The 25,698-nt window shown below is 48.9% G+C and overlaps 1 protein-coding gene across 1 annotated transcript in view; it reads right to left on the bottom strand.

Annotated features, from left to right (window-relative positions):
• Positions 1-25,698, bottom strand: part of DNAI1 (dynein axonemal intermediate chain 1) — a 152,891-nt gene that overhangs the window by 15,356 nt on the left and 111,837 nt on the right. Inside the window, exon 19 of the mRNA XM_075527484.1 lies at positions 14,328-14,513. Within this exon, the coding sequence (XP_075383599.1) occupies positions 14,328-14,513 (186 nt within the window). The remainder of the gene's footprint in view (positions 1-14,327; positions 14,514-25,698) is intronic.

Raw genomic sequence — 25,698 nt, 5'->3', positions numbered from 1 at the left:
ATCCTGCTCTGAATTACCCCAGTGAGGCAGCCAGACTCTGTGTTTGGCTTGGTGTTTCAGTGTCACGCTGGGAGTTCATGCTTTTCTTTACAACCTTCAAACCTCTTTCAGCATCTCCAGTTCCAGGATGCAGTCCCAGAGCTGCAAGGGCAGTTTCCATGGGATTTATATCCACCCTGTGCCACCTTTCTTCTGGCTGCACTCTGATGGGCATTGCTAAAACAACGCAGTAGTATCAAGTCATCTGGCTTGGCCTCTGAGACCATCTTGCTGCTGGCGCTCTTTACTAAGCAGCAACAGTCACATCTGACACTGACAGCACTGTCAACAGGAGCTGGGTCACAAAAATACCCTGTGGAACCTTGCCAGACTCATCTCCAGCAGGCAGAGACGCCTGCCTACAGTTACCTTTAAAGATCTGCTGGTCACAGCTCCCTTTAGCTGAATCCATGCAGGTTTTGTGTAGTGCTTTTTCTTTTAAACAGGGTGTTTCTTTTTAAGAGAAAGTCCATGTTGAACCCTTATTTCAGGCTATAAATAGTATCTTGCAACAGGTTTATCACAAGCCTGAGTCAAGCAGCATTTGCCAAGGAAGTCTTAAAGCCCACGAAGTGAGCAGTAAGTGCATAGGGAGTGTGGTGGCATTTAAGAGGTCTCACACTGAAAGATGAGCAATTCTTTCTGAAGCAGGGGAAACAGCTCAGTTGCAATTTTTAAGTTTCCTCTAATTCCCTCAACCACATCACATAATGAGTGGCACTGCTGTAGCACCTTTCAGCTCAGTCTGCCCAAGCCTTTTACTAACTCAGGGCTTACTCACTCGCAGGGAGGAGCAGGGACAAGCTATAGTCAGTGGTTTCACTGCAGTCTGCAGAAAGCAAAAACTGTCACTGTGAAGCACTGTGAAGCATGGGGACATAGGCTGTACCTTCTCCAACGAACCCCTGCTAGTGACTCCAAGCTGGGTAATTAGGTAAAGGGCAGGGACAGAGAGGAGGGGAGAAGCCAACTGCCTTGCTCTTGGGAAACCCTGCTCAGCCTGTGACCGCAATTGTTACAACTATTTCAGAGATAAGGGAACTGAGGGCTGGACCTTTCTCTGCCAAGACCTCTCTCTTTCTTCCTTTGCAGGTGTCCCGTTTTCTTGTTGCTTTTCTGAGTTAAAGCTCAGACTAACTTTGACCCAAAATGAAGGTCTGACTGATTGCAGAGGACTTTGCCTACAGCACCAGCCTCTGACAATCATGCCTGGCAGCATGTCCCTGGCTAGGAGCAGCGTAAAAACACCCCGATAAACCAAAATTCCCTACACAGGCAAGAGGGAAGTGACTTAGAGTTTCCCCTGCTGCTGCAGAAGGGCTGACAGATCCCTCTGCAAGTCTTTGTCCCCTACACCCATCCCGGGATTTCCATCCTCAGGAACTGCACTTCAGGCCCGAGCTACCCCAGGCTCTCCCCATTGTGGGAGCAGAACTTAGACCCCTCTCCTTCGCTTGTGCTTTAGGCTGGGAAACCCTGTGAGGCTGGGCTGAGTGAGACGGCACCTCCACAGCCCTGGCTTTGGCCTTGCGGCAGTGGATGAGCAGAGGTTTCTCAGGCTGGGCTTCCCTTTCCTTCTGCAGCCTGAGTTTCCCAGCCCCCAGGTTGCAGGAGCCGTTTGGGCTGCAGTGTTTTTATAGCACAGCTTTTCTTCTTGAACAAGCAGTTGTAATTGAAACCCAAACCATCAGCCTTTTGCTCTGCTCTATTACAAACTCTAACCATGCAGCAAAGCCTGGAGTGCCTTTTTTTAATGACATGAAAGACACTAAATTATTAATTTCCTGCACTCCCACTAGATGTCCTTTGGTTGCCCAGGCCAGATAAAATGAGAGCCTTTGAGTTCCTCTTCCTGGCTTAGCAGGTTCCTTCAGTGCGGATCAAAGTAGGAGGCCTAATCCTGGAGAGGGATAAGCATCCTCCAGTCTCACAGCTGCATTTGCAAAAGCAGTTTCTGGTCATTCTGGTTTCGGTGCCTGACTTCTGACAGCAAGTCAATATAATCATCAGAAAGTCAGAGGAGGCAAACAAATAAGAAAGCAGAGACTGAGCGGTGCTCACATCCATGCTCCATCTGCACTCCTGGGAAGGCATCTTTCCCCTTTCCTGCACTCCCCAATCCTCAGGATATCAAAGCTGATACCAGCGACCAAGTGGGGAGACATCTGCGCTGGCTGAGCAAGGCATGGGTTAGGGTGTACTCAGACAGCACAGGCTGGCAGGCAGACGCAATGCCTTTTATTAGCTCCACTAATGTATATCTGGAGAATAAAAGACAAGCTTTAGGGCACATGCACTTCTCCTTTCTTCCCAGATATATTTGTTTGCCTAATAAAGGGTGTTATCTGTGCCCACATGCTTTGGCTTGCTTACGGTGTTTTTAGACCATCCTGGCCAAAACGGCCCCAGCCCCTTGGGAAGGCAGCTGTCTTCACATTGCCTTGACCTAACGGCCTTAATCTGAAGCATTTATCTTGGGGAATATCAGAGGATGATGGGGATCAGAAAGCTGAAAAAGGTAAATGCAGTAACTATCCTAAAAAAAAAGAATCACAGACCCTTTGGTTTAACCTCACTTTTCAGAATTGAGTGGAACAAGCCAACAACCTGTAAGTGCCTGCAAGGAGATGCATCACAACTAACAAGGATTTGTACCATAGAAGTCACGCTGAACTAATCTGATTTATTTTTGCAACAAGATAATAGACCTTGTGGACAGGCAAGACACAGAAGTCATTAATCTCAACCTCAGGAAGACTTTGTCATTGCCTACCTTGATATTCTGATCCTCAAGTGAGGCAAAAGATCTATATAAAGTGGGTAAAAGCTAGTGAGACCCAGCTGAATAGCTGTACCTAGAGCTGTCAGCACAGAGGGATGAATTGTGTGCAACGCACTCAGCTCCATGGTCTGGAGGGGATCTGGCCAGCATTTCTATTAGTGCATGGACACTGGGACAGGTGGGAAGGCTGCAGGTGTCCGGGAAGGCAGGACTGGAATTTGGAATTACTTTGCTGGACCGGAGATGTGACCTGGAAAACCTGTATGCGATTTAACAGGAACAAATGCATGATACTGCATGTGAGCAGGGACAATTCCCTGCACAAATACAGGATTGTGGGGAGGAAGCATTATGCCATCAGGGCTGGGCTTAGAAGGATAATCACCTGGATGGGACCTGGCACTCCTGTGCTGCTGTGAAACAGTCAGCTGTCCCACCGCAGAGAAATGGGAGCATTGTGGCCAGGCACATGAAAGGATCCCTCTGTGCCGGGGAGGGCAGTGGGAGAGCTGCACCCATAGGACACCATGCAGTAAGGGCACAGCTCATGGGACATGGTCTGGGGGATAATGAGAAGGGTATTTCAGCCCAGTGGGCTGGAGGTTGGAAACACAACACTGCCCAGGCAGGACAGATCTCTTCACTGACCAGGACCCCGTGGGGGACACAAGCACCTGGCAGGACTAGCGTAGAGCGGGGGATGTTTGCCCTAAGATGGCCTCACATGCTTGGCGTCTGGCATCCCATCTCACAGAAACAGTGAGCGAATTAGAGCGTAACAGCTTCCCTCCAGGAGAACCTTGGCGCTGCTTTGATTGCAGCCGTCGCTTCATCTCCCACAGCCAGCGGGACTGTAAGGCAGACCCTCTTCTCCTCTGCTTCGCAGGGCTCTTCTCTTCCTTTTCTCCACGGGATAAAAATAATCCTTTTGCGTCAGCTCCATCACTGTGAGCAGCAAGACATTTTATTCATTGGCGATTCCTTTCCTTCTCTCATTTAAACAATTCCCCATTGAGCCCATCAAATTAATTTGAGCAAGGGCCATTTATTTGGCCTGCCTGCCAGTGCAGGTGTCTCCCTTTGTTTTCCTTCGGAGCAGGCTGGTAGGTGGCATGAGCGTGAGTCAGGGAGAGGCTTGGCAAGGGCTGGAAGCAGCCCGATGGTTTCGATCAGGGCGTACAGGGGCACAGAGGTCTGTAGATTGACGCACCCAGTGTCAGGAAACATGAAGGCAAAGTCTGCAAGCAAAGGACTTTTTACAGTGATGTATTTGGGATGTGTTTTACAGCGGCACAGACAATCTCCTGGGCAGGGAACTGCCCCCTGTGTGTCGACTGGCAGCCTCAGCCCTTTCCAACCCAGGCCGGCTGTTTGGGGAAGGCTGTGTCAGGCTATGGCAGCGGCCCAGGAGGAGTTACAGGGATGCTCCAAATGTCAAGCTGTTCCTCTGGCCCTCATAGCTGCATCTCTTCCTACTTCATGTCATGCCAAATTTCCTGCCTTTCTCACTGCAGCAAATGCCACTGGGCTCTGCAACAAGGGACACTGCCCCAGAGTGCCCAGACCATGCCCAAGGACAAGGTATGGTATATCACAAGCAAGGAAAAGCTGAAGAGCTTGAAGAAGAGTAAAAGCCCACCTTCTCCAGGCTCTGGGGCATTGCTGGGTTCAGTGAGGCAATGCAAAAACATGACTAGGATGGGCCTTGCGAATGAAGGCCAGTATCCCATTTGCCATCCGTGCTGAGTGAGTCCTCAGGTGCCTGGGGCACTGCACAGCCATGAGTTGGAGAGAATTAGTTACATTTTTCCACCTAAATTGCATGGCCAGCACATATGGAGGCCAAACCAACCCCTATGGAGGTACAGAGCCAACAGGGAGCTGCTTACCTGCATCCCGGGGTTTTATGTGCTTTGCTGGCTGGGACACCCAGGGGATGCCTGCTCCTGCCTGCTCCTGCCGTGATCCAGCTCATTGTCCTTTCACTCATACTACTGTCACCTCTTCCCTCTGCCCCACACCAGGACCTGCACCCTTATCCTCCCCTTCTTGCCCCTCTGCCTGCCAGGACGGACAGCTGAGGGGCTGCACAGGGCCAAGATGGAACTGCTGGGCTGGAGTTGTAACAGCGCGCACATCACTGCTGTGTCTGCCAGTTGTGGGCGAGCATCTCTTGGTACCTCGTTCCACTTTCTAATTTTCACCAATTCTGTAGGGACCAGGCTGCCCCAGCTTGAAATTTTGGGCTTGATAGCCTGTGACATCCAACTGTCCTCCTGTGATGAACAATGCAGGGATACAGGAGATCCCACCAGGTGATGGGCCGTGGTGGGATGGAGTTGTCCATCAGCACACCCCAACATCAGGTCCTCTCTTAAGATATGACTATATTGGACGTGTCCCAGAAGCACTCAGCCAGAGGGACGCATGGAGAATAGAGGCTGTAGGAGAGCCATGGTGTCTACGGACACCTCTCACTTGGCCACTGTGGCTCCCAGGGAGATGGGTGTCCTCATCCTACTTCAACACGGAGAGGAGCTGCATCTCATCCAAGGAGATGCAGAGGCCAGGTCCAGGACCAGGGCTGGGTCTCCCAGGCCCTAGCCACCGCTTTGCACCATGTCCTCATGATGAGCCGTTGTCTTGTCCTTCAAACGCACCCTGCGACTCAGGGGCTGAGCTAACAAGCTTTCCTCCTCCACACCCTTGTGGCAGAGCCAGCGCTCAGGAATAGCTGCACTCCCGAGAGCCGCTTGGGGCTCTCTGGCACAAAAGCAGCTCACCCTCAGATGACCTGGAGGATAAGCATCCACGTTGCCTCAATCAGCAGGCAGCCATAATCAGTTATGGCAGGTGGCTGAGCACCGAATAGCCTCTGCAGGAGAGGCTGTAGGCTGGCAGACCTGCTCTCACACCCAGCCATTGCTAGGAGAATGAGAGTCTCCCAAAGTCTCCCTTGCTGGCTCTGCTGAGGGCATGCTTTGAAAACAGCCCATTCCCCTGGGGCCCCCTCTGCCTTTGTAGCAGGGCTGTTATTCAGGCAAAGAACTGGTAATTTCTCAGGATCCCCCAATTTTCTGGAGGGGATTTAAGTCGTGCATAGAAATGAATTCACAGAGGACAGCCAAAGAAAGTAAGAGGGAGGAAAGGCAAGCCAAGTGGCCCACAAGGCTGGGCAGTGCTTCTCTTGCTGTAACGTTATGCTGTGCCCACTCTTCTGCTGCCAAGGCTTTCTGCCAAGGCGCTGTAGAAAGCAGAGGCTCCAGCTCTAAGAGGAGCTGTGCAAGCTGAACAGGCATATTCAGGCAATCGCCGATCTAACCAAAATGCAAGTCGCTTGAAGATGTGAAGCAGGGCTCCTTCCCATGCATTAGGCATTTCCCAGGACAGGCAGCGATGGGCTCATTGGGCTGCGGAGGAGCAAAGCCCAGGCTGCTGGGGCTTGTGGAGCTCTAGGATGGCGGGCACCAAGGTACAGACACAATCTGTTCACAAGGAAGAGGATGCAAAGCCTGCAGACAAAACAGTTCCTGTAGCAACATAACTGTGCCATCATGGAGAAATAGAAGGGAAGGAGTAAAACAAGGCGCTGCTAAAAACCATTTTGTTTGGCCAAATTCAGTTTTCAGTTACTATTGAATACCCAGAGGACAGCAAATCCAATGGACACACGCCAGATTTAAGTCTAGAGAGGAGCATTTAGCTCAGTGACTTGACTATTATTGATCACAAAAACAAATCCCCCTAGCATTTTTCTCCAAACCCTTAGTATCGCAAAATGGAGTGGTCTTGCATCACTTTCAAACGTGGGCCACCCTTTTTATTACACAGATCTTTAAAGAGGAAACTGGAAAGTCAAAGCCAGTCCTCCTGGCTTTGTCAGTGTCCCCCTGACAGCATGCAGCACCTCACAGGATGAGACTTGCACTTTAGAAATTATTTATAAGTACTATTGAATTTTCTTAAAATGGGACCTTTTCTTGCTCCAATTGCCAGTGTTTCCATTTAACGTACTAAACACACTTCATCCTGACCACTGAGAATTGACTTCAGCTTAAAATAACTTGTAAATATGCTGATGTTGTCTCTCCACCAACTGCCAAACAGAGCGGTCACAGAAAGTGACATTACATAACAAAAATAAGGTTGAAGACACGTGGCCAGGAACAGTGAAGAGAAGAAAAACTCAAGTTCTTTGACCTTGGGGTTCAGCAATCCTGCAGTTACATAGAGCTCTCTTCTCCCTTCACATAGTCTGATGCAAACCAAAAGTTATTTCTCCAAAACCAAAGAAAACTGATTTAGTGACAGAAGATTCAGGTCCTTTAGATCTACTGCTGGCTGGTTTGGGTTAGCTCTCCAAACAGTGCTAGTGTCTAAGGTTGCCACATCTCTGTCCGGGATCCAGAACTCATTGTATCTGTGGTGTGACACTCTTGGACATCTGGATTTGTGTCATAGAGCCACTCTCCTGTGCACAGTGGATACATCCAGGTTCTCCAGATAAATATCCAAAGGCTTCAGTTCTGCCCAAAAAGGACTGGAGCCTGCTGGCACATGGACCATCTCCTTTCCCAAGAAACAGCTTTCCAGGACTAAACAGTCCCCTCATTTTATCTCAGGCTATGCTAGACTGGGAGATATCCTGATGTGGGAGAGTGGAGGAAGAAGGGACCCTGGGGGGCTGTGAAGGTCTTCCTGCTAAAGGGTTTTCCAGCACAGTGGCAGGGCAGGAAAGCATGGCGGGGAAGGAGCAGGCAGAAGGGGCAGGTGAGCCTGCTTTTGTCAGTGCACGTCAGTATTCCCTTTGGTAGATGTTGATTTACAGTTATGAGTCACAGATCTGCATAGCAAAGCGGCTGCAGGTCACAAGCAATGCTGCTCACACCCTGACAAGCTGCACACAAGCAGCATGGCCTCTTGCTGGCCCCAGTGTGTGCTAGGGCCAGCATGCACCGACAGCGGGGTCTGTCAGAGCAACCACCTCCAGCCCTTCCTGCTCCAAGGCAGGCTCAGCAACGTGTACCTACAGATGTGTCTCTAACCTACACTTCCTGAAGGCCTCCAGCACAGGGCTTCCTTCCTGTACCAAGGAGGCAACTCCGGTGCATATGTCCTTACATGGCCTACACAAGCGACACAGAAAGCTGTGAATGAGTAGAAACAGAGTTTCACAAGTCCCTGGATCCATCTGACGGTGCTCAGCTCTTCCCCTAACAGTACAGAGAGCAGCTATCTGCAACTAGCCTAAATAACAGGGGAGGGACTGAAAGGAAATAAAAAAGCATTTGCAAATCTCAGAGGAACCAAAGCCATCAAGCTGCAGGTCAGTTTTTATGAGACCCAAGCTTATTTGTGTATGCCTCCTTATCAGGGGGGCAAGCTGCATCTGGAGGAGGCAGTCCTGATGTAGGCAAGGCACAGCAGCGCTCGACGCCAAACTCCTCCAGCACTGCTTGTGCTCTGTGCTTTTGGGTCACCGTGCAATTAGCCAGCCCTGAAGAGACACAAGGAAATTGGCCACTGCTTGAACAGCATAGAAGCGACTGTGGGAATCTCAACGAGAGAGAATTTGCATGAAAACAGAGGGACTAGAAATTACATCACTAGAAGAGCAAGACTCAAGCTGTTTGAGAGGAGAGGCGAGTGGTTTTCTCTCAGACAGAATGATATCGCATGAGAGCTGTTGAAATAGAAAGTTTAGGGACAAAATGTATTTCCCTCAGTGCTAAACCACTCACCAGTCCAGGACTGATGTGTATCTTGTTGAGTGTATCTAATCTATAGCTTCCTTCTGTAAATACAGTCCCATGTGCAGATGGACTGCGCCTTCTGGGAGAGGAGGATGGAGTTCAGGTTCATCTTCCCATGCTGGTCGGTTCATCCCTCACAGCTACTGAATCACCTCCCACAGCTACAGGAAAACACTAACCACAGAAACAATCTCCTGGTCCTTAACTCCTTCAAGGTTCTCCCCATCACCCTAGGTCACAACAACACAAGGCTACAAAGCAGTGAGGTTCAGGGTCAAGCATCCCACTGTCCGTTCACACCATCCTAGCTTAGTACCAGCTCTGGACCTGAGCTGCATCCCACCGAGGCTGGGTATAGGGACAAAACCAGGGTCCCTTGTTGAGAAAGCAATGGGTACAGTGGGAGCTGCTGGGGAGCGTGAGGAGGAAGCAACCTCAAGCCCCAGGAGATAGCCAAGGCGGCAGTGCTGGGCAGGGGGATAGACTGAAGAAGAGATTTCAGCCACACTCCTACTGTCTCCCTAAAACTTGGCACACTTCTACCAATCTTCCCCAAATACCCTTCCCTCCTTCACCTCCTGAAAACCCCAACATCCTCCCACTGTCCATCACAGTCGCCCAAATTCTGACTGATTCCTCCCAGACCCTGCCATCAGCTATGATCAAAGAGCCAAAGTGCTTCAGGCAGCAAAACTCAATGACCCTTCCTTGGCTGAGCAGCCTTGGGCTGGATCTGGCCAAGGGCAAAATCATCAGGGCTGCAAAGAGGCAGGGGGGCACAGGGAGTCCAGAGGTGACACTAGCTGGTGTGATAAGGCACAGAGAGAGTGGAGCAGCTGCCCAGCATGTGCACATGGATAAGAAGGCTCAGAGCCACCCCATGGCCCTCAGTTGTCCCCACACCACAGGCTGCTCACAGGCACCCAGTGTTGGACTCCCAGGTGTGTGCCTGCAGCTCCTGATCTGCACGCAGCCCTGCCGCTACATCCTGCGATGGGCGAGCAGCTGTGTTCCCCCTCCCACTCCACGCATGCCCAGCCAGACCCTGTAAGCCACGATTTACTGCCTGGGAAGTAACTCGATTGTCCCCAAGGGACAGAGAAAGAGGTGACTTGCATGTGAAGAAACTAGTAGCAGGAAGAGAGACTGAGATAATCATCCTATATAATCCAAGATAAATATCCAAGACAAGCATCAGGCCAGGAAGCTGGCTGGCTCCCTGGCTGTCAGCCTGAGTACTGGCCAAGAAATTTGCCTTAGCCTCAGCAAATGCTGTACTGTAACCTTTCCTTGACCTGCTTTCTTTTCTTCTCCCAATCCGCTGTGGTCTCCCAACATTTCTAAAAACCCTTCACACTTCTTTTGACTATGTCCTGCTTACTTTTGGCATTGACAGGGATTGTGCCAGGCTATTTTAGCAGTTTTTTAAAAACAAATCAAAGCCCATGAGTAGCTACATTCTTCTGACTGTGATGACAAAATGCTTTAATTTCTTCCAACCCTCGAATGAAACCCGGAAGGCTTACTAATTAAACAGCTCTGCCCCAAACTGATTCTTCTTACAGTAATGCTTCCCTTGGGTGAACTCAACCACCAAGGTTGTTACAAATTAGGAACGATACTTTATTAGTTAAACAATTCCTGCCTGACAACTGCTGCAATATTTGAGGCACGCTTGGAGTCCAAAAGTGACTTGGACGACAGCAGAGAGCCACTTGTTCCTACTGCTGCATCTTAAAATACTGCGAGCATTTCTGCCCCACCTCTGGGCTCTGAGCAGAAGGACCCAAACTAGTTTCACCAGGTCTCCTTGCAGAAGACAATATCTCTTGGCATGAGCCTTCTGCCCAAGCAGGGTTGGGTGCTCAGGGAGATGGGTGTTTGGCATGGCCAATGCAGGACCGTGCTGGTGGTAGTTTGATTGCAAACCACCTTCAGCAAGCTCTGCTCTCTGCCTCATGGTTGCTCTTCCCACAAGGTTTGTGTTCAGCCGTCTTTGCCCCCCCAGCCTCCACACTCCCCAGGCTCTTGGAGCTGGTGCTTAGCAGTTGGGTAGTGTGTTCCCAGAGGACTCCCAGGACTCCCAGAGGACTCACACAATCTAGAGACAACAGCAACAGGCACAGAAAACATCTACCAGGATCACACCTCATGGAAATACATACAACTCGCTGCCTCAGGGCAAGGGGATCTCTCTGTCCTGCCCCAGAGACTTCAGCCTGTGGGGCCAGGAAGGGCTCCAGGACCCACATCACCAGGGCAAAGACACAAGGACGCCCACTGTGCTTTGCACGAGCACAGCGTCCTCTGTACCCTCTGTGCACACAGATGTGTCTTGACACAAGTGCCTGATAAGTGGCAGAGCCCCTGTCCCCAGTTTCTTCTCAACAACAAATGCACCTTTTCTCATGTGCCACTAAATTATTTAGGAGGCCAAAACTCACAGGGAGTTTTAGGCATTTTTCAAAGCTTTTACTGTGTGTCTTGGTGAAAGTCACTTCTGAAAATGCCACCTGAGTGCTTTCAAGAAGTTCCCCCCTTAGCATATTTGTTCTGCCAACTGTTCATAAATGAGGCTGTGCTAACACTGCTGACAGCAAAACTCGGAGTATTAAATAACACTTCTTAAAGATCCCAAAGTGTTTTACAAACATGAATTAATTAAGCTGCAGATCAACCCTGTGGATTATTTAAAGAGCTCTTGAACCTCCCCTCCTTGCTCAAGGACATGAAGAGAGGAATGAACCAAGGTCTGACGAGAACCCAGGAGTCCTTACTCTCCCTATTTCCACTTATCCACCACACTGGCTTTAACTAACAAGCAAACCAGAATAAATTCAGATCAGCTGAAATCCCACCAGGATGAAGTTTGCTCAGTCTCTCTTGGTGAGCCCTATCTTGGAAGCCCAGCGACAGCCAAGAAATCTGCAGAACATGGAGAAGACAGCACTGCATCTATTTTTAGGGGAAGAAAGGGGTTTGGAATGACATGTGGCTATTAAGAGCTCCAAAAAAGGGTGATTAGTCTGCTAGTCAAACCTGTCAAAAGCAGCTGTCCCAGGTGTGTGGGAAGCTGGTGGAGAAGATTCACAGGCAAACCCCTGTGACACCAGTGTGAAAGAGAGGGGCCATGAGACCTGGATGAGCCCCTGGCTGCCCCTTCCCATTGGCACACCGAGTTCTGCCAGACCTCAGCAAAAGGCGCCTTCCCATCTCCAAAGGTGTCGACAGAAACAAGACCAGGCAGCTGAGCTCACAGTTGCTGGGTTTGGTGCAAAGGCCACAACCTCCAGAAGCACCGGCCATGGCTTCTCCTCCTTCGTGTTGGGCAGGTTTCCCCACTGGGCTCTGCGGGGATCAAGTACTGGATCAAGTACCGGCCAGATGGGAGCACCCAGGTACTGAGTGAGGCATAGACGGGTTTCTCTAGCTGAGAGGAGACAGCTGGGATGCCAGGACTGCTCTGCACAGTTTTGGACCCTCTCCACTTATAAAACCTATGGATATTCTGCAACTGTTAACTTGGCTGTGGGGACTCCCAGAAAAGAGGGAGAAGTGAAGTCATTTTACAGAGGAAAGCTGGCTGCACAGGGTAAGGGTTTAAAGAGCATGCCGACTTGATCTTCAGAGGAGCCAGGATCAATACTCTGGAAGTGCATCTGACTCCCACAGTGAGATGACACTCTTGCAAACACGGCTGGATGCTTGCTGCTAGTTAAGGACACGAAGGCTGGTGCTGGCACAGCAAGATGGCAGACAGGAGGACACAGTGGATGTCACTGCCTGTTCTGCCAGGGCTTGACTTCCCTCTGTTAAAACACCCTCTTGCAGCAGCTAAACCTCTCCAGCCATAGGGTCCTGGACATCGGCATTTGGCACAGCAGATGCCACATCAGCCGCGAAAGATGGGCTCAGTGACCCAGCTCACTTGTCCACTTGTGGCACAGAAAGGCTGCTGAGCTGGCTGGGCCAGATCCGCCACTTTGCCACCACACTGCATGTCATCTGTTTTAAATTCTCATCTCTTTCAGAAAAGAGCTGATTATAGCCAGGGGACCTGCACACATCAACAGCCATGCCTGAACATCCCTCCTTCTTCTCTGCATGTACAGGAAACATGTAGTTCAGTGTTTAGTGTTCCTTCAAACCTCACCAAGAAAGCAGAAGACAGATAGCTTAATAACATCAGAGCAGCAGAGTCCATTTCCATCCCATTTATACGTTGCCTGGGATATGGTACCTATTGGTTTAAGGTCACCAATAACTGATTGAGCCACTCCTGAACTCACAGTTTAAACTGCTTTGTCAACAACATGCAATCTGCCTCTGAAGGAAGTTGGCAAAGGGCGATGACGACATTGATACCTGCACGGAGGGCTGCTGCTGGCCACCAGGAGTGGAAGGAGACATTTGAACTCATTCTGACCCACAGCACAGTATTGCCGGGTGCTGCTCACCCCACAGCTGGGGTGTGGAGGAGGGCAGCCACGTTTATGTGTGTGTGACCAATCTCCACTGCTGAACCCTTGTGCAACCAGGGTCCATGGCAGACATGGTGCTTGCCCATGCCCAAGAAATAAAGCAATAAAGGAAATGAGAAAGTTTCCTCATAAAGCAATGAGGAAACTTGTCCTGAGCCAAGCTGATGACAGCCCTGAGAGCTGGGATGGTCTCAGGCTCCAATTTCAATGGAAATAGAAAAGCATGAAGCATTTGAGACATTCTCCTCCACAGCTCCCGCACCCAGCCCCAAAGAGACTGCCATGCTACTGTGTTTTCTATGCCCTCTCAGCACAGGGAAGATTCACGTTTCCAGTGGTGCCCAGCTGAAGGAACTTTTTAAAAATCATGCAGAAGACTCTGGACCGTTGATTAGTTCCTGGCCAAAGATCCTGCCTAATACAGTGGGTTAGTAGAGTATATAAAACCTGTGGGGTTATATAAATAAAAGGTTATCATCTTGAGAGATTGCTTTCTTGGATCAGTTCTAAAAAGCCTGAAACTGAAAAAGCTCCACGAAACAAGAGACAACTGGATATGAGAATTACATGGGCTCAGAAAGGACACTGCATTTACAGCCATTCAGCTCATGGCTGGCTGAAGCCCAGAAACAAAGTCTAGTAAAGGATCCGTGTGGGAGAGGTCAACCCCCTTCACAAGTGGGCCTTACAGCTGGGTGGGAAAAGGGGCTTCAACTCACAGAGGCACATGCATCTCCTTGCTGTCACTTGAGACAAGGATCCCAAGTATCCTTACAAATTAAAGATAGTGCTTGCTCATTTACAGGAGAGATGACACAGTGGTCAGGGAACAGGCTCTGATGACCCAGAAGTGCAAGAAGACAGGCAGCATGGGCTCTGTGGGAGGACTTGGAAAGCAGTTGGGACCTCCTTTACTTGGTTTCAAGGACTTTTGCAAATAAAACCTAAAGCTCAGAAAAGATGTGAGCTTTGGGAAACAAATGAACCCCTGCAGAGCTTCTGGGCTTGTCTGGACCATGGTGAGCAAACCCCCTTCCCACCATTCCCTGCTCCTGCCCAGGAGCAAACTGAGTCTTCTTACTCATACAGAGGCAGGGATCCAACATCCTAGACATCATACCCAAAAGCCTTGGGGTAATCTTAAGCACCTGGCTAGAGAGAGCAGCTTTGCCAACATCATTGCACAGAAGGAGAGGGGACAGTGATAAGGCATGAAGAGACCTGCTGTGGTTTGGTACCTCCGTTAGGGGAATGCAGGTAGGTCATCCTTACCTTGGGCATCCTGCGCAGATTGGGAGAGAGCTTCAAGGAAGTAACATGGCCTCGTTCATCTCCAACGATGACAACAGGGTAGACAGGGTTAAACTGGATATGGGTTATTTTATTTTTCTTCTTGGCCACCACTAGCTGGGTGCAGAGAGCTTCATACTTATTAACGCTCAGATCAAACACATGGGCCTGGGGAAAAAAAGGCAAAGAACACAAAAGGGATTAATCAGGCAAGAACATCCCTCAGTGGCAGAACGATGGCTGGAGAAATCAGAGAAAAAAGGTCCCATGGAAAGGCAGCTTCAGCACACAATTACCACCTGCAGTCAAGACCTTTGTCCTCTTTTAAGCAACCAGTGTGCAGAAGCTGCCTGCTGCTTTTGAGGGACTGTCCCTCTCCTGAAGGGACTCATGGAGTGAGGACCAGTTCCCTGATGTGGGTGGAAGCTCTTTCCAAGGCCCTTGGCAAGGCTCCAGCTGATCTGGACTGGAGAAGGCTCAGAGCCAGCATTGCTAACCCCTTCTCAGTGCTGCAAGTAATGAGACAACCAGGTGTTAAATCAGAGTCTAACACAGATTGATGCACAAAGCGGGGAATGCTGTCAGAAATACTTATTACCCTTTATTGCAGAGCTTTCCAACATTTCCAGCTTAATAATAACATTAAAGACTCAAACCAGTAATTAATTGGGAAGTGATGGGAACATGGTCAGTATGATTAAGGGTGTACCCTGGGGTAAAGCAAGGCAAGCACAGGCAAATGCACAGCACAGGACAGCTTGGTGCTGGCAGCGACTCCAGTCCAGCTGCTTCAGATGCTATGCCTGCACACACATCTTTCTCCCACAGCATCAAGAGAAGTGCCAGGTAAAGATTTTCCAAACGGGAAAGGTGAGGATGGAGGGAGACAGACCCAAGGCCCCGCTCAGGCAGGATTCCCACTGGCACAGACCTCAGACCTATGGCACTGATACAGCAGTGACACAGACCTGCCACGTCACCAACTGCACGATAATGCATGTTTTGTCTTGACTCCAAAGGGAACAGTGGTAGTTACTCGAGAGAATGTATTAACTTAACATTATCTCCCAATAATTGCAATTAGCTCCATTCGTTGTTACAGCCTGCAAAGGCTAATAAAACATGACGTCCCTCTCTTCCCCAGTGCTGAAGCAAGCAGTCTCCAGCATGCTTGACTCCCACCTTGAATCCACCATGGAGACTTTCAGCCATATGTTTCTTTTCCCTTTTCTGTCTTCAGAAAAACTAAGGAAGGGAATCTTTTATGCTAACATGTACAGTGGGAATATGGGGGAAATTAGGACTGAACTACTTGTACATCTCCTGACAGCTGTGTCTTGTTTACTAGCACTTAGGAGACAGATGAGACATACTATTTCAACATTGTGCCATGCTCACAATTTGAATCTAAGAATTATCTGAAATCCTACAGTGTTACCCTAAAAAAGCTTATTCCAAAGAGCATGGAAGGTTTTGTATCAAATCAGTACATGTACTTTCCCATCACACGCCAATGAGTTGGTAAATTTTATCTGAATCCATGTATAGCAAAGAGCTGGGCAATCTGCAAGCACGCATCCCAGGCAGTCTCATGTGCCACTGTGTCTTTGCAGGACTCAACGTCTAGCAATTTGTGATGTCCTTGGTCTGGGCAGGAGAACCATGCAATGGTTTTACAGATGCAGAAAACAAGATGAGGAGGAGTCCCTCCAGACTGAAGTAAAATAAGACTTTTCCAGATGGGGAAGAGCTTGGAAAGTGGATAGGGTTCTCAGACATATTTTGAAGAAATCCATGACAGTTTATAATTCAAGAAGGGAATCCAAAGTATCAGCCACAGATGAGGATCTGCAGTTTGGAGAGTCCTTCCCCAGTCAGCAGAAGCATAGGTGGAAAAAAAGATTTCATTTTTATCTGCTCAAAATATCAGATGTCAGCATTAAATTCTGAATCTAGACCTGACACTTGAGGTCTCATAGTCCAGCCAAGGTAATCCCAGTTTCCTACCTCTAGGCATAAATAAAGGTGGGTGTACTGGCTTGTACTTTATGCCTGCTGCCTCACTATCTCTAAAAAGGAACAAGCTCTCTTTCAAGCATATCAGCCCCCCATGACCCATACTCACCGAAGATTTAATTGCTTATCTTCACAGAATACATATGTATTAATTTAAGGGCATGATTCACACCCCCCTCCCCCAATGGGCAAGCTCAATGCTTAGTAATGTAAGAGCCTGGGAAATGCCCACTGCTTGAGTAGCATTGATTAATCTAGAAGAAAAAGCAGCACGGAATTAGTGGCCAGGTTTCGTTTTGGCAGCCAGGTCTGCACTGCTGTTCTACAAGGCTATCAATGTATCACACCTGCACACCCTACCCAGCACTGTAGCGGAGAAAGACGGCATGTCTGAAGGCTCAGTGTTGGAGTGCTGAGCAATGCAAATTACTCTGGGTGAGGCTGTTTTTCAAAAATGCCACTGACAGCCCAGACAAGCACAATGCCTGGGACAAGAACTTGAAACCATCAGCAATGTGGAGAAGGTCAAAAGCAAACAAGTTTATGAATGTTCCTACTATAAAGCTCCTCTTTCATGAGCTTCTAAACAAATGGGCTTGTTTTCCTTTTCCAAGGGAATCATGGAAAAGAACAAATTATTTCAGTTCTTTAGCTGGAAACATCAGCCTCATATCAGCTGTCAGACGCTCCAGATGGAGGGGTGGGCCACAGGCATTAGGAAAGACTTCAGAGGCTTTGATTTAGAGGTTTACAGATACTCTCAGGAGAGAGGGAAATGGGGTCAGACCAACACTGTTATTGGTGCCTTGGGAGTAACCTAAAAGGGGCACAGGGCTTCCCACAACACTTGAGGCAGCAGAACAGTGCTGTAAAGCAGCACGGCTGCATGTGACCAGCACCATCTGCAGATCTGCCTGGGGCTTGGGGCAGGGTTTTGTGCCCAAAGAACGGGAGACTGAAAACCTGCAGCTCTCCCTTGAGATTCCTAGTCCCATGAGCTGCCCTGCTGGCTCAGGTCCTGGGATTAAGGATTATGGAGTAGGATCCAGTTGGATCTCCCACCCCAGAGACTCACCAACAGCACACAGCTTCTCTCCATCCCATCACCCCGGTGGCCCCTATCCCTCCAGACTATAGATCACTGCTTACATGCAAAGGCAGCTTCTCAGGTCTTGCAGGATGAGCTCTTTCTGAGCATATGACCCAGAGAAGTGCAACCGTGACCCATAGAAGTGCCACCCTACTCCACATGTGACTTGAGGATCAGATTCATGGGGAGCCAGGATGACCAGAGCCAGAGCAACATCCAAACCCTCTCCATGGAGAGCAGGTGCCTCCATAAGGCACCTTTCTTCTCAGGGCAGGCACTCATCCAGCAGCACCCAGATGAGAGCTGCCACCCAGACACTGTCAGGCAGCTGGTGCAAATGGGCATTTTTGATGAGGGCTGATATTTGTATAACTTTCCACATGTGGCGGACAAGCATATTTACATACTCACTGACATATAACGTGCCTGGGCTCCTACAGCTCACAGGGCAAGCCTGCTTCCACCCATCTGGCCCCTGCCGCCTCGCTCAGTACTACAGCATCACCCAGACTTTTATCTCCAGCAACACAGCAAGGCAGTGATGCTTGTCAGAATGTGACACTTCACCGTTCAACGAAACCATGGGAAACACAGGAACTTGCTCAGGGTCCCTAAAGCAGAAAGTGTAACTTTGATGGGAAGACAGCACACACCACCACGGCAGTGCAGTGCCCTGTCCTGGGACACCAGCTTGAGTTTTAATGGTACTGAGAACTGTGTAGGAAAAAAAGCATGCTAAAGCAGTATCCTTGTCAGAGCTTACAAACCAATGAGGGTCCCCTGTGGATAGCCCCCTCTTCCTCCCAGCTCTGCATGCCACTTCTTCTCATGCTGCCTAGGCTGGTCCCAGTGCTTCCCTCCCTGGAGGTGCTGGGACCTGGGGCCACCACACTCACTCACCCACACTCATCCAGGAGCAGTTTAGAAACTACAGAGTGGAAGTTTCAAACCTCTGATTTTCAGCCCTCAAAAAGTGTTCCCACTGTGGTGCATGTCCCCAAAGAGGGAACTGGAGCCTCCTGACAATAAACTCACTTTTATAAGATAACTTCTGCAGATCCTGTAGAAGCAAATCAGGGACCTGCAGCTCTGCTGCTTGCAGACCATGACAGACACCTTCATTCTTCCTGCTAATAAGCATTCAAATAATGGGAAAGGGCATTTCAGTTCTTTTGTTACAGAGTCCTTAGAAACAGTATGTGGCCTCTTTCTTAGAGGGACATAAATCAGGGGGACATAAATCCAAGAACAAGAAACCTGGGAAGAGGTACCGAGAGAGAAGTAAAAGAAATCTAAAAACATCTGAAACAGGAAAGTGCAAGAACTCTCCTCTGCTTTCCCCAGCTTAGCTGCAGATCCACAGGGAGAATAAAGCATGGGGCAGTAACCAATGACTCCAACAGCTATTTATTTACAGGTCCCTGTAAACCTGCGTGCCCACCCCAAGGAAGTACAGGAGGACATGTACCACCCTCCAAATGAAGCCTAAGCTGTTGAGCTAAGCAGTTCCTTGCAGCATGGGGATTTATGAGCTGGCATCAACAACCATTAAAAGAAACCTAGACTTACAATACCAAAGTGCTGGACAGTCTGGTGGTAGATATGCCACGCAGATGCTCAAAGCAAACTTCTCATGCTAGGTTAATGGTTGGACTTGAGGATCTTGAAGGTCTTTTCCAACCTAAACAATTCTATGATTCTATGATTCACCTTGATGGAAGGACAGTAACTCTGGTAAGTCAGTAGCCCTTGAAAAGGAGCATTGAATTTAAGCAGATGCCCAGTTATCTCTGACATGGGATCACGTGAGTCCTGCAGTCTCTGTCTGATGCTTTTTATTCAATAAGAACATTTTTACATTGCCATCAGGGTAACAACAGAGCCTCCATGCTTGATGTACAGGCAATAATGGATCTAACTCTGCTGTGTTACACTTGCAGAAAATATTTGACATAAATGAGCTGCTTTGATGCCTAACTCTCAAACAGCCAGGGAAGAAATCCAGCTCAGTTGCATCCAGACCAACAGCTCTTCTGTCTATGAATCATGCAAATGTATTCCACCTCCCAAAATCCAGTGGTTCCCCACTGAGGCTCCAAACGGCTTCTCTGTAAGCATGGCACAGTGCACGTCCAAAGCTATTACCGTAGCTCCAGCATCAAAACACGTTCAGAGTTTTGAGGATCTCATTTCTCCACACCTGCTCTGCAAACTGCACTTACAGCCTGAAAGTCAGCCCAGGCTCTCATCTGCTCAGCAGCTCTGAGGTTACTTGGACTCTGTCCTTATACTCTGCTTTCGCCCCCCTGCCCTGCAGCACAGGGAGAAAAATGCCAGGGGATCTGGGCGAGAGCTGGACCCTCCAGACAACACCAGCCGAAAGCAACCAATCTCTCTGCCAGCAGAACAGACTACTTGACTTCTGTGGCCTATGAAGAAGGGAGCTGAAGAGCTACTTTGACGTACCCTGCCTTTATTGCAAGCCTTGATCACACACTGGGTCTGCAGTGGCTGCAGCCTTTGCTGTCCTTTTCCTCCAGACTTATAAGCCTTCATTCCCCAGCAGTGGTCTGGGCAACGCTAGCATGCTCAAAACCAACCTGACAGCAACCAGAACCAAGGCTGGGGGGAAATATATATGTGTGTAAGAACAAGGCAGATGTACCTGGTAACTTGGCAACAAAGAATAAAATCAGTGCAAGAGCAAAAGGTGAGGGATAATTTAATATCATGCTGCCCTTTACCAGTTGACATCTCTTTCACTGCTTGGCTTTCACTGTCCTTGTGATGGATTTACCTCATTTTCTTGACTGAATCATGATACCTCATCCATTTGCAAACTCCATAGATGATTTGTTTCAAACTCTCAGGTAATATATTTAACAAGTAGGCAGGCCACCCCCAGCCCCTGTCTAGCACCAAGACAGCGGCTGGAGCATCCTAAAGGTACTGGGCAGGCAGGGCAGCCCCAGCTTGCATCAAAGCCAAGCTGCCATGTGGCAGAGGCCTTACTTTGCATGATTTCTATACTCCCACTGCAGCCAGAACAGCCTCCAATACAGTTAATTTTCTCTAAAAGGACATTTTCAAGTTACAAATAAGGGGTGTAAGATAGTCCATGGTCCTTCTGACACATGGGGCAGTCAGGGACTTGGCAGGAGGAAAGAAGACCTGACTCAGAAAACATTAATTGCCTCCCTGCTTCTGGTCCTTGGAATGACAGTCCTTGGCTGTCCCAATACCAGCACCAGACAGACCCTAAAATTCACGGGCTTTCACAGCATTTTCATGCTACTGGCAAAAGGACGGACCCCAGCTCTGTAACAGGTATGTTCAGAGGTCGCTTTGAGCTCAGGAGGATGAGCAGGCATCTGTGAAAGCTGCTTTTTGGGCTGAGCCAGGTGAGCTTTGCCAGCAGGGAGCCAGCTGCATGTCCCAGGGTATGGGAGAGGGCTAAGCACATCCCTCTGCCTTGCAGCATCCCAGCCCGCTGCTCCAGGGTGCGTGACACAGCAGGGAAGAGAATGTCTGTGTCACCTAGCTTAACTGTAGGAGCTGCTTCACTGTCAGCCTGCATTTCTTAGCTTTTCCTCATTCATTAAGAACTGGGTCGCTCCCAATTTGACATGGTAGGAAAACAGCATCAGCCTCAGCTGATTTGACTCAGCTCCCACGAGTCAGTAAGAAATCAAAGCCTCAGCACGTAGAAGAGCTGCTATTCATGCAGACAGGCTGAGGACCATTTGACCTCTTCTGGAAACCCTGTTACATTGTTTTACAAGAAAGTGCTTGTTTATCTGAGCTAACTTCCTTGTCAGCCACCGCTTCTGCCAGACTGGCTCTGCTCTGAGAGCCTCAGTGATTAGGATATGTCTCGGTCCTGCACACTTCTGAATGCCGTTATCTGGTGCTAAATAGCTGATACGTCCTACCCCTGAGTTGGCTGCACTTCAGTTTGGTCTCATACGATTCTCTTATGTTGCCCATGACTCTTTTTTTTTTTCCCCCCCTCTTTAACATTAATAGCATGCTTTGGAATGAATCACAAACCCTCCTTCTGCTCTTCACTTTTGTACTAAATTTACTGTTACTTTCCAAATCACTTCTGAAAGGTGAAAGTCAGAGAAACTAATCTGTGCTGAACTCATGCAATAGCTAGGCTGATGACAGCAGCTGGTACCTCTGCACTATGCTGCAATCCCTTCTGCAACAGCAGAGATGACCCTTCCTTAGAGACCAGCATCCGAAGTCCAGACCGAGCCCTGGTTGTGCTCCTGGGGTGGCTCTCCCCTGCATCTCACAGGGTTTGACTCAGCAGCACAGTGTTAGCAAGAGCATGGCATGGTAGCACGGGCAGTCCCCGGCCCCAGCCTCCCTTACAGTCCTGCTGCTTCCCCAATTAGTGCTCATTTCATATTGCACATTTGGTTTGTGTCTTTATTGAATTTCATCTCACTGATTGCAAATTGCTGCTGAGATTGTCGAGCTCATTTACAATTTCATTTCTGGCACCAAAGCACTTCTAAGTCCTGTCCGCCTAGTCCCCCCACAATTACTGCTGGGTTTCAGCGCCAGCCCCAGTTCCTGAAGCATCCGTAGCTGCACTCTGCTGAGGATGACTTCCACCATGCCACATCCACCTTCTCACCTGCCTTGTAGTTTGCTTACGGGCTTGTGCCAACAGTGTTCCTGAAGTCAACCTTTAAGTATGTATTACCTCTCCTTCCTCTGATCTGCCAAGCCTGTTACTCTCAAGAACAGTATTAGATCAGTTTTATGTGACATGGCCTTACGTAAAGCCTTACTAGACTGGCTGTTCCTTGATCTACCAGTGCTTACAAATAAACCATTCAATGATTTGTCCCAGGATCTTTCTAGATAGCATATTTAGGCTGCCTAACCTCTCCTACACTGTCATGCTCCTGAACACTGGGCAAAGAGTCTTTCCTCCAGTCCTCTGATACTTCCCTACTCTGCCATCCCATCCCAAATACCTGGTGAAGAACAGGAAGATTATTTCAACCAGTCCCTTATATGCCCCGGGGCAAATCTCCCAAGGCTGAATACATCCCAGTGAATACATCCCAGCTGTGCCAGTCCCACTGCGGTCTCTACTGTGACCCACAGCCCAGCCCCTGATGTCAGGCTGAAACTATGTCCTCATAGACTAGGACCAAGCTCCATCTTTTCACACGTTGGCAGGGTGCTGGCTATGCCCCGCCGTGAAGAGTCAGCACTGGAGGCTGGGGCATGGGGGAAGGCAGGCAATTTCACAAGCAAGGGCAGCATCGAGTCTGATGGGAGAAGCAGTCACTGCTCTCTGCCATCTGCAGCCCTGCAGCAGGCCAGCAAAGCTGTTCATAAGGCAGATATTGAATGGTCACGTTTTGGAGACTGGCATTTAAAACAAACCAGTACAGATTTCAGGTAATTATAAAATGCCAAGCAACAAACATCAAGGTTCAGGAGCATCTCTGTACAGCAGGATGGGGCAGACAGCTGGAGGCTCTCAGTGGCCCTGATGCCAATTGTCCCCACTTGCAAATTGAAACCTGAGGTGCCATTCTTAGCAGCGGCCGATAACAAAGAGCAGAGAGGCACCTAGAAGCAGCTTTCTAAACTCTTGCAGTTACTCCTGATGGGCTCTGTGCCCCCAGTAGGTTTTTATGCAAAGTCTAACAGATGAATCAATGAAATTTTTGGAGGTGCTGCCCAAGTCATTTTTTCACTCACACATGTCCATGCAAGCAGAAAAAGGCAAACTTGGTTCCTGTGTGGCTGAATGAACTAGTTAATCTCAGCAGGTGGGTTTCATCAAAATGCTGTTTTTCATAACCTGAAAGAGCAATAGCTCTAGTAATGAAAACTGGCCTGTGAGCATCTGTGTAAGAAACAATTCCTGCAAAGCCACTGACAAAAGGGGTTTAAATTTATCAGTTTGACTTTGCACTGAAACCAACCACTGTGCTGACAAAGTCACTTCACTTGCAACTCAGTAGCTAAGGGATGTGAGTGAGCAGTAGTGTCCCGAGGTGCCTGATGCACATCTTGAGGCTTGGAGCACACCAGAGCACCCTGTGATGGGATGGGAGCTGCAGCAGGATAGAGGTGAGGGCTCAGACCTTGCAGGGACAAACCAGAGTTTTCCAAGCCAGCTTTATTCCCTGAAAGCAGCTGCTAGGGGAGAGAAATACCAGTGCACAGAGAGCCTCATGGCTGGGAGAGGAGAAGGGAGAACAGCCCACCTGGCACAAAGTGGAGGCAGCATTAATTCCGGGGACTCTGCCCATCTAACTCATTGAGCTTTGACATGCCACCAGCCCTTGTTTTAAAGCAGACTTAGCCTGCCCAGCAGTCCACATCAATCTCAAAGATTCAGCAGGGAATAAGAAAGAGCCTTTTAGGTTTTGTGGCAGAAGAAAATGAACAGTTTTACTGGAAAACAACCACTTATGCTGTGAATGCAATTTCAAAGCCATTTTAAGAAAGCCCCTGCCCACTTCAGCCTACTCAAAGGTCCTTCTGGATGATGGCAAAGGGACCTGCACTTGTTTAGCATTTTCAAACCCCAGCAATTGCCCTGGCCATGGTGCAGAGAGCCAGGAGATGCCTTGTCCCAGCCCTGCAGAGCTAGCAGTGGCCCCACAAGGCACGGACAAACTCCATGGGCTACTGCAGAAGGGTAGGAGGAAAGACTCAGACACAGCAGGAACATCTGTAGCTGTGAGGGGTTCACAGTCCTGACTCCCCTGGGCAAAAGCATTGACTGATGCTGAGAGGTCTGCTGGCACCCCTCATTCATGCCCTGCAAGGAGAGGCAGGATTAGGTCCAAAATAGCCAGTGAAATATTTGCCAACCTGGGAGGTTTAACAAGCCTCTTATCTGCAAAATCGTTCATGCTTTTAAAGACAGAGATTGGCTTTTGCTGCCAGTCAATGTTAAATAGGCAGCAAGTCTCTGCAAGTTGGTCTATGAACACACACACATGCCAGTGCTAAACAAATGTTTCTCTCCTAGCTGGGAAATGATGGGTATTTCTTTGGCACCTTATCCTGTAAGTGAGATACAACAGGAACCTGGTGTTCAAGACTTCTCATACAACACAGCTGTTCAGTAAAACATGTTTATATAAGCCGGAAAGGGCACACTCACTTCCTCAGCAGCACAAAGCATTAGCTGATTTCCTGAAGGTTTGGGTCATTTAAAGTATTTCACGTCTTGAAAGGTCAACAGCTTCAGTAATGGGGAAAAGCCCTGGAGCATATGTCTCAGCGGCTTTCTCTGCAGAGTGCACACTTGGATAGCATTTATCTCAAGGCTATCAATATTTACTAAAGATGGCTATAACATCACCTTGCTTTTGCTGCATTAGTCATGAAGGACACAGACCACAAAAACACAAGAGCAAATGGACTTGTACTTAGTGCATGCTGCCAAGCCTGTTGTAAAACACCTGGGATCCTCCTTCTCACACAAGGACATTTCCTACCATCACAGGTTTAGAAGGTAATTCAGGTTGGAAGAGACCCCCAGAAGTCTCTACTCCAACCTCCTGCCCAAAGCAGCGTCAGCTCTGAGGTCAGATCCGGTTGCTCAGGGCTCTACCCAATCTGTTCTTGAAAACCTCCATGGACAGAGATGGCAAAGCCTCTCTGGGCAAGCTGTTCCATTACTTGACTGCCTTCATAGTGAAAGTTTTCAGTCCAGTCCAAACGTCTCATTTCAACTCATTTCAGCTGTTGTGTCTCATTGTCCTTTCATGCACTGCTGTGAAGAGCTTGGCTCTAACTTGTTGATGACCTCCTTGTAGGCACTGGCAGGCTGCTGCTGGGTTCCTTCTCCAGGCTGAACAAGCCCAGCTTGACCATGCCATTACAGCCATTGCATGGGGCAGTTGTGGCCCACAGCCTGGGATCCATCCATCTGGGGACACTTATGATGTGGGTGCCTTTGGCTTTTTTAACAAGGGTAACAATTCATGCATGAATTCAGCACAAGAAAGCATCCGCATGCCTGGAGTGAACCAGACGTGAAGGTTTGTGGCATTGCCCCTGTACAGCACAATCTGCCAACACCATTTACTTACTATCCTTAAATAAGCAAAAGAAGCCCAAGAAGGAGATTTCGGGTATGATTCCTGCTTTTACATGTTTCAAATTTTTTTTTCTGCTTTAAGCGTAAGTTTGAAATGGGCTTAAAGCAAACTCCCAAAGACAAATCCTGCTGAATGCCACAGTGATTGAATT

Source organism: Mycteria americana, chromosome Z, assembly GCF_035582795.1.
Source record: "Mycteria americana isolate JAX WOST 10 ecotype Jacksonville Zoo and Gardens chromosome Z, USCA_MyAme_1.0, whole genome shotgun sequence".
Lineage (NCBI taxonomy): Eukaryota > Metazoa > Chordata > Aves > Ciconiiformes > Ciconiidae > Mycteria > Mycteria americana.
The sequence above is the reverse complement of the archived record's forward strand: the minus strand, read 5'-3'. Positions and strand labels throughout refer to the sequence as shown.